Source organism: Natator depressus, chromosome 24, assembly GCF_965152275.1.
Source record: "Natator depressus isolate rNatDep1 chromosome 24, rNatDep2.hap1, whole genome shotgun sequence".
In the NCBI taxonomy this organism is placed as follows: domain Eukaryota; kingdom Metazoa; phylum Chordata; order Testudines; family Cheloniidae; genus Natator; species Natator depressus.
This window is the reverse complement of record NC_134257.1, coordinates 5,516,702-5,525,799: the sequence shown is the minus strand read 5'-3', so window position 1 is coordinate 5,525,799 and position 9,098 is coordinate 5,516,702. Positions and strand designations below refer to the sequence as shown.

Sequence of the window (9,098 nt, the reverse complement as noted above, 5' to 3'; positions counted from 1 at the left end):
AGCACTCTCGCCCAGCGCTCGTGCGTGACCACACTCGCACTTCAATGCATTCCCGCGCCAGCACGTTGAAGTTTCCGGTGTAGCCCTGCCCTGAGTGAGGCCAGATCTACACGACAAACCTATGTTGGTATAACGACGTCGCTCAGGGTGTGAAAAATCCGTCCCCCTGAGCAACGGTTACCCTGAACGACCCCCCCCCCACCTCCCGAGCTTTTCCTGCCAACCTAGATTCTGCCTCTCACGGAGGGGGGAGTTTTTACGCCGACCGAGAGCTCTCTCCCATCGGCATAGAACGTCTTCACCAGGTGCACTGCAGCGTACAGACATACCCCTAGTCTGTTAGCCGGGCTCAGACAGAGCTAAGCGCCTGATCTCCCCGCCTTTATCAGTGCAGCTAATGAGGCTTATCAGTGAAAACGTTAAGTCCACTTTTATTAGCAAGTATCTTTCTTATTCCCAGGCTCCATAGTGGTGACTGTTACTCCATGATCTAATTATCCAACACCTGCCGTATAGTGGTCGGAAGAAAGGATGATTTGAATATAAATAGCTAGTTGAGGTCTGGATCAAGTTAAAGGGAGGACAGAATTAACCCTGTGAAGCCGGCTGATTAGCTGGTGGAATGCAATTACTTGATTGATTCCAGTAGGAGGCGCTGTTGGGCCCATGGTTTTCATGCATGGGCGGGGGGCCCATGCCAGGTCTGTATCTGGCCACTCATTTCAGCACTTAAGGCTTGGGATTCAGAGCCTGCACCAGCTGGAGCTGGACTTGGGGGTTGCTCAGTGCTTCTGCAAACCAACCCCTTGGGCATCAGGGCACTCACGCACTGAAATGTGGGCGCCCCGGCCGAGCCCCCCATCCGGGCTCTGTTCATCGCCATCAAACCCATCTCCCTGCTGCCAATCACCAGAGCCCCTTGTCCCGTCCTTTACCCCCAGTATCTCATCTTGGGCGCCGCGGCCCGGCTCTGCTTCTCCGACGGGGCATCCTGCTTGCTGTTGGCGGCAGTGGCGAACATGTTCTCGGGCTCCAGGATGAACATGCTATAGAGGTTCCACAGGAGCATGGTCAGCAGGGGCAGGAAGGTCAGGCCGAAGCCGAAGCCGCGGAAAGAGCGGCCCATGGCATAGGCCAGCCAGTACAGCAGCCTGGGGAAGAGAAGAGAAGAGGCACGGGTGTTGGGGGGTGTCGGGAGACAGGACCCGGTTGCCCGAGGAGCACTCCGCCCAAGGGCAGGGCTGGTGGACACCGTAGGATTTGGGAACAGGTTGCTGGTTTAACGCTCTGAGTCTTGGCTTTGCGCCGCTCATGGGCAGCCATCCTGGAGCTGCCCACAGTCAAAGCTGGCAGGATGGAAGACCCCTAGGGGAAAGCCAGGGAGTATTGTGGCCCATTCACTAGGAGACGCTCTTCCCTTCGCGTCAGTACGGACGCCAGCGTGGCAGCAGGGGAAACTAGTGCCTCAGTGAGGGAAACTCTCCTTGGGATCAGTGCTTAATTTGTAACGAAAGAGATGCCAGGGCTCTGAACTGCCCGGCCCAGAGGTGCCGGGGCTCTGAACTGCCCGGCCCAGAGGTGTTGGAGCTCTGAACTGCCCAGCCCAGAGGTGCCGAGGCTCTGAACTGCCCAGCCCAGAGGTGCTGAGGCTCTGAACTGCCCAGCCCAGAGGTGCCAGGACTCTGAACTGCCCAGCCCAGAGGTGCCGGGGCTCAGCCCTAACAAGCCCTGGCATAAATTAAGCCCTGGTACTGATCCCACTGCTGCAGTGTGGTGATAAGGAGTCGGGTGGGTGACGGAATCGGTGACACTCTTCCCTCTGAGTTAGGGTGACTCCAGCACCCCAGCATGAAGCTAGGGGGCTCAATTCTGACCCCTATTCCCCAGTGTGGTGTTATCCTGCAGGGAGCAGGGGGTTGACCCAGCAGGGGGCGCGCTCCCCTCTGAATCAGCATGGACCCCAATCCCCCAGCACTAGGGGGCGCTGTGCTACTGGAAGCGCCATCTTTGGATGAGATTTAAAATCCGGTATGCCGGACCTCCAGTGGTCTTCAAAGACCCCTGGTGCTTTCCAAATGAGTGGGGGAGAAGCAGTATTAACCTCTGAGTCCTGGCTAAATGTTGACGGGACCCAAGCTCTCCTGTCTCCTGGATGAAGGAGCGAACTCCAGCCATGCTGATATGTTCCCCCAGCACTAAATTAACGGAAGGACCAAAGAACCCACCTCCCCATCGTGATCCTAGCTCTGCTCTGGGCTTAGACTCATTGCTCTCAGCTCGTGGTCCATTTAAACGTAGCCTGGGGAGGGGTCTTATGCCATGCGGGAGGGGAGTGAGCTTACCGTGAGATGGCAAACAGCCCCGTGAGCAACGGGATGAGCTTCATGGCTTCCTGAGGGAGGTAGGTGGCCAGCACGGCAATGTTGAAGAAGTAGAGGATGAAGAGGTAGACGGACTGGGAGACGTAGCGCCGGTGGATCTCCACCTCCCGGCGCAGCTCCCCGAAGGGCTGCACCGAGGAGAAGCAGAGGCGGGAGACCCCGTACACGATCAGACCTGGTGGGATTGGAGAGAGAGAACTGAGTGGGGGACGCAAGGAGCGATGGGTGGAGACCAGGACTGGGGGCACAGTGACTGTTGGAGAGTGCGAGGCTATGTGTCCGCTCTAGGCATGATAGTGACACGGCCATGCCGCTGTAGCTCCATAATGTAGACATCGATGGAAGAGGTGGACATCGATGGTTTCTCCATCATGGTAGTTAATCCACCTCTCTGAGAGGCAGGAGCTCGGTTGACAGAAGAATTCTTCTGTCAACCGAGTGGCATCTACTCTGGTGGTTAGGTCGGCGTAACTACATTGCTCAGGGGTGTGAAAGAATCATACGTAGGTGATGTAGCTAGACCTAAATTTTAAGTGTAGACCTGGCCTTAGTGTCGGGCCAGCAAAGGGTGCCTTGCCATCTTTGATGTATTTATTTTCACAACCCTCCACCGTGAGGCAGGGCAGTGTTGTTACCCCATTGTGTAGATGGGAATCTGAGGCACAGCAAGAGTCAGTGACTTGCCCAGGTCACACAGGGCAGGGAATTGAACCTGCGTTGCCAGATAGCAACCTAACCACTGGATCATAAGAACATAAGAACGGCCATACTGGGTCAGACCAAAGGTCCATCTAGCCCAGTATCCTGTCTGCCGACAGTGGCCAATGCCAGGTGCTTCAGAGGGAATGAACAGAACAGGTAATCATCAAGTGATCCATCAAGTGATCCATCCCCATCATCCTTCCTCTCTCTCACGTTCAGCCTGATGACTTGCACAGAAAGAGTGCATGGCCCAGTCAGTTCTTGGCCTCTCAGCTGAGCTTCCCAGTCAGGGGGCTGGTTAGTGATGGTCACATTGGTGGTTTGGGGGATGTGGTCACTAGACACTGGGCTGAGACCCACCCACCTTGTTTCATGACAGCCACCAAGCAGCCATTGGATGGGAATGGCTGTCCGTCACTCCTGATCTGAGTAGGCCATGAGCCAATTCTCCAGGGGTGCTGAGCGTCCTGCAGCTCCCTACTGACTCCAGTGGGAATAGCGAGCGGTCAGCTCTTCTGAAGAGTCAGTCCCCATCCCCATAGCCAGCCACTCTGCCTCTCAGAGCCAGAACAACCCCCCAGGGCAGAGAGGAACAAATCGCCCAGCTCCACCCACCTAGGATGATGGGGAAGGTGCCGAACACTCCGCAGCGAAGGGTGTAGACCAGCCGGGCGCTCATGGTTGGCATCAGGGGGGCGTCGAAGGGCAGGAAGACGTAGGCCCCGTACACGAAGCAGGGGAAGATGATCATGGCCCCAATCATGGAGGCCACGGCCTTGAGGTTGGCAGAGCTGCAGTCCTGGCATTGGAGGCACTGCAGCCTCTTGAAAAGCTGCTTGGTCTGGCCACCGTCATAGCCAGCTGGCTCTTCGTAGCGCGTGGGGCAGCTCAGGGGGCCGTGGGTCAGGAAGGCCAGTTTCTCGGGGTTGCCGTTTTCCTTCTCACAGCAAACGATGGCCTCCTCCTCTTCCAGCTGCTGCTGCTTCTTCTTCCAGTCGCTGCCCCCTGCCGAGCCTTGGCACCCGGGGGCCTTCTCGATACAGTGGGGATCGATGGGGACGAAAACATGCATGGCCACCTCAGGCATCCTGTTCCCTTCTTCCTCCTCCTCCTGCAGAGGGGAGGAGCCGAGGAAAACCTCCTCGTCTCCAGGAGGCCCCGGCTCGGGGCCTGTGCGGCTCCCCTCAGGGCTTGGCCTCTTCTCTGTCTCAGATGCCTTGCGGGATGGGGTGGTGGGCTCCGTGGCCACCTCACTCACGGAAGAGTGCCGGGACTGGTTCCATGGCAGAGGAGCATCAGGGTCTCCTGGCTTCTTGTCTTGGACACTGCCGCAGGCCACCTTCTGCTCTGGGGGCTCCAGAGCCTCCTTTCTCAGCTCCACCAGCGCCACGTTCTCTGTGTGAACCCCAGGGTCAGCAGCTGCCATCTTGGGCCTTCGGGGATGTTCCAGCTGGGGACAGACCCGGAGGGAGGCTGGCTTTGTGGTGGTACGGGCAATAGACTGTATCGCCTATTTAAGGGTGCAGAGTCTAATTGCTGTCCTCTGTCATTGCTGTTCTCCACCTATGGAGGGACAAAGAACATACACAACGAGATACCAATAAGGAGCTGCCTGTAGATCACCCTTCCCAAGTGGCCAACGCCCCTCACAAGCCCAACCATTAATCAACACTTCCAAGACATTGTCATCCCTCCTTTATAAACTGGGGACACCAAAAGCAGTGGGGCAATTAATCCAAGGTCACACAGCAAATTGGTGGCAGAGCTGGGAATAGAACACAAGAGTCCTGGATCCCAGTCACCCTCCTGTCCATGCTGTAACCACCAAATCACACTTCCTCCAAAGTTAAAAGAGAGCCCAAGAGTCCTGACTCCCACTAGGTCAAGCTGCTTCCAGCTGAAGTTGGTGGAATTGCTCTGGAAGTATACCGGTGTCACTGAGCTCAGTTAAACACTATTCTATTTGTTATTAAAATGATTAAATCCAGGGGATGAAACAGCTGCTGAAAAAAACCACAGGATCGGTTTCTATGGAGCTCTAGGAAAGGGTTAAATAATAGATATACCCTAAGCAAAATCCCACATCCAAACACTCCTATAAACTCTGGGCATGCCTCGATCTAGAACAGAACCGACAGCTTGTCTACACTTGAAAGTGAATTCAGATTAAGGTTGGGTGTGAATGTAAGGCCCAATAGCTAGTCCAGAATAACTCCATGTGTGCACAAACCCTTCATGGCTACTCCTAAAGAGATAATGGGATGAATTTTCAAAAACACCCAATCCAAACACTTCACGGATTTTGGATCAGAACTTTGTGCCTCACCTCCGCTCGACTGAACCTAAATGTTGGATCCAAATCATCTCTGAAATTGGGATCTGGATTACAGTGCTGGGGCTGGCCCCTCGTTGGCTGAACCAAAAGACCCCTGAATGTTGGGAATAGAGATGCAAATTTTGGGGATCAGGACCTCGGATGGCAATGAAAAGAGCAGGGCTTGATTTTCAGGAGGGGTGAGTTCTTGCCCATCCCATTTGCCGGGGCTGTTCGCCTTTGAAAATCAAGCTGGTCAATCCTTGCAGGCACCTGCCAGTTTACCTGGAGGGATATTTATTACACAGGTGGTGAGCAAAATTGCGTAGTGCGTTGTTGAGATGCGCACACCTTGCAAAACTCTCCAGAGGAAGCAGCGTGAACACTGATCGACAAGAACTGGGAGGCACCTATCAACTGCAGGCATACACGACATATGGCAGGCCAACAATTACAATACCACTGAGTCATAAAGGGAAGACCAGAAGGGACCACCAGATCTTCTAGTCTGACCTGTATCTCACAGGCCACCACCACCACCCAACAACCGAAATGAGATTGAAGTATGACAGCCCTCAGGAGACGAGACTATGATGTTCCACAGGTGGAGACTAGGAAGTACTGAGATGTATGAATGCCCAAGGCCCCTGCAATGTTAATCACTCTTAAAAAAATGGCAGCACATATGGGGAATATTGGCAATCCCTCCTGGATTGACTGAGATCTGTCAACTAGGATAGTTAATTTATTCATCCCCACACTGCACTCCCCACCAGCAGACTCACTGCACCCATGAGGGATCCCCGGGGAGGAGGAGGGGGGCAGATTCCCAGCTGGTGTCTGTCAGTTTCTCTCCACTAAAACCATCTGGCCCTGTTGATTTTAAAGAGATGTAGGAGTGTGCCCATGTGGGGCTTAATATAGGGTGGGGGATTAAGAGCCACTTGTGAGGCCCTCATTAAGTGGTTGCCAAAGTGTTAGTGGTGGAGGGGAGAGGGATTGGGATCAAAGAAGTTACAAATAAAGTATTGACATGTATCCTGCACACCCAATAATAATCCCTAGCTCTTACATAGCACATTTCATCCAGACGTCTTGAAACACTTTACAAAAGAGGGCAGTAGCACTGTCCCCACTTTGCAGATGGGGAAACCGAGGCACAGAGTGGTGACATGAGTTGCCCAAGGTCACACTACATCCCAGTGGCAGAGCCAGGTCTCCAGAGTCTGTCTGTCAGTCTGTCCCTCTCTCTCTCTGTCTCTCACACACATGCACACACTCACAAACTCAGGCAACCTACAAAACTCCCTCCTGCACCCATCTTCCGAACAACCCCTCCACTAGACCAGACTGCAAGAGAAAATGAATAAAGTAAAGCAGAGATCTGTTTCCCTGCTGGGCTGCTTACTTGGAAAGTGGAGCAGTTTTGCGGATGGCTGTCCCGGGTTGTGAATGTTTCTGAGGCTTCTTCCCTTTGACTGGACCTCAAACCTGTTTAACCAGCAAAGGTGTGGCTGGAATTAAAGGGGCAGAGGCAGCTTTGCTTCACTGGACCTACTGAATCAGCCGGCAGAAAAGGCTGTTCCCAGAGGTTGTGTGCGTGTGTTGTGTTGTGTTGTGTGTGGTGTGCTCATGCATTGTGTGTGCATGTTTGTGTGGTCCATACATGTGTTGCGCATGCATGTTTGTGTGATTTGCATATGTGCCTTATTATTACTATTATTAACATGCTTTTGCATACTTGTGTTGTGAAAGCATGGACGTGTGATGTATAGATGTGTTATGTTATGCATTCAGGTTGGTGTGTTGTGTTTTCCTGTTCATGTGTATGTAATTGCATTGTTTGAACTTTGCACATGTATCTTTGAGGTGTGTGTGTGTGTGTGTGTGCGTGTGCTCACACATGCATTGCGTGTGTACTTATTTATTTGGTGCATTTGCAGTGTGCATATATGCCGCGTATGCTGTGTGGTGTGTGTGTGTATATATGTAAGTATGGTGTGTATATAAATGTGGAGCACGTGTATATGTTGTGTATGTAATAAGTAGGGAGGGGCATGTGTGGGTGTGTCTGTGTGTATACGAGCACGGTGTATGTTGTGTGTGTCCGTGTGGGTTGAAAGCATAATATGTGACTATGATGTCTACGTGTGTTAGTGCTGGAGTGTGTGGATCTGTCTGTATGCACATATGAGTGTGGTGTAATATAAACTCCGTGTGTGTATAGGCAGATGTGAGTGACGTCAGCATAAGTGCTGACCCCAGCATCAAAATCTTAGATCAATATTTAGTTTGCAGTATGTACAAACCCCTGGATTGGACAATGGTTTGGGTGATTAAACTACATGGGGTAAGGAAACCAGGAAGCTGCCCTCCATATTTGTGTTTATTTGGGATAACTCACAAGGACCCTGGAGGCAGAAAGAAGCAGTTAAAACATCTTCATAGCCACTTCTCCAAGCAAACACTCCAAGATTCGTTTTCATGTTGAGCAATTTAGTGAAATGAAACGAGGGAACAGAGCTAACATGGCTCCTGATTATACTAGCCACCTTCCCCACAAAAAACAACCCACAGTCAGATTATGTTTAGGAACTAATTACAGAAATTGTAATTAAATACCCCAGAAAAGAAAGAGAATTCTGAATTAAGGAAGAGACACTCATCTTCCCTCACTCCATCGCATCACAGCGCTGCCCAATGGTGGAGATCTGGACTTTACTCAGAACACGCTGCTCCTATTGATTCAAACTATTAACATAATCTCAACATATGTTTGAATTCTGCTCCCTTAGGTCCCACATCCAAGCACTGATCTACCCTGAACCTACTGTCTTTAGAAGGGTTACGTGACTTACAATACGGGGTGGATTTCCTAAGGATTAATTATATTATGTATTACAGTTGCACTTGGGACCTCCACTGAAATCAAGACCTTGTTGTGCTAAGTGCTGGGGGTGCAGGCTCTGGGGTGGGGCCAGGGATGAGGGGTTTGGGGTGAAGAAGGGGATCTGGGTTTGGGGGGGCTCCAGGCTGGGGTAGGGGGTTGGGTCTCTGGGTTGTGGCTCCCAGTCAGCGGCGCAGTGGGGGGCGCTAAGGCAGGCCCCAGATGTGGCCAGCAATAGGTCCGGCTCCTAGGCAGAGGTACGCGGGCAGCTCTGCACGCTGCTCTCACCCACAGGCACCGCCCCCGCATCTCCCATTGGCCGGTTCCAGTGTGGAGCCGGTGCTCGGGGCAGGGGCAGCCTGCGGAGCCTCGTGGCCCCTCCCGCCTAGGAGCCAGATCTGTTGGCCACTTCCAGGGTGCAGCGCGGTGTCAGAACAGGTAGGAACTAGCCTGCCTTAGCCGGGCAGCACCACCGACCGGACTTTTAACGGCCTGATCGGCAGTGCTGACCAGAGCCACCAGGGTCCCTTTTCGACCAGGTGTTCTGGTCAAAAACTGGACACCTGGTCACCCTACCCAACTCTGAAGGCAGCGCAGAAGTAAGGTTGGCAATAACATGATCACCCTACAATAACCTTGCGACTCCCCTGCGACCCCCTTTTGGGTCAGGACCCCCAGTCTGAGAAACACTGGTCGTCCCGCCCCCTCCCCACCCCCCCATGAAATCTGTATAGTATTGGGTAAAAGTACACGAAAGACCAGATTTCACAGGGGGAGATCAGATGTCATGGTCCGTGACACGTTTTTCATGGCC

General features: G+C 52.9%; 1 protein-coding gene across 1 annotated transcript; it reads right to left on the bottom strand.

The window, feature by feature from the left end:
- Positions 1-659: 659 nt before the first annotated feature.
- TMEM79 (transmembrane protein 79) lies at positions 660-4,509 on the bottom strand. Its single transcript, XM_074938876.1, has 3 exons — positions 3,699-4,509; positions 2,343-2,556; positions 660-1,151 (listed from the first exon to the last, which is right to left on the bottom strand). Exons 1-3 carry the CDS (start codon positions 4,507-4,509, stop codon positions 932-934), a joined length of 1,245 nt encoding a protein of 414 aa, XP_074794977.1. The 3' UTR covers positions 660-931.
- Positions 4,510-9,098: the final 4,589 nt, after the last annotated feature.

Coding starts and splice junctions, on each gene's coding strand:
- TMEM79 (XM_074938876.1), bottom strand. CDS start 4,509: ATGGCAGCTGCTGACCCTGGGGTTCACACAGAGAACGTGGCGCTGGTG. Junction 2,557..3,698: donor CACCTTCCCCATCATCCTAG/GTGGGTGGAGCT, acceptor CAATCCCACCAG/GTCTGATCGTGTACGGGGTC. Junction 1,152..2,342: donor GGGCTGTTTGCCATCTCACG/GTAAGCTCACTC, acceptor TCTCTTCCCCAG/GCTGCTGTACTGGCTGGCCT.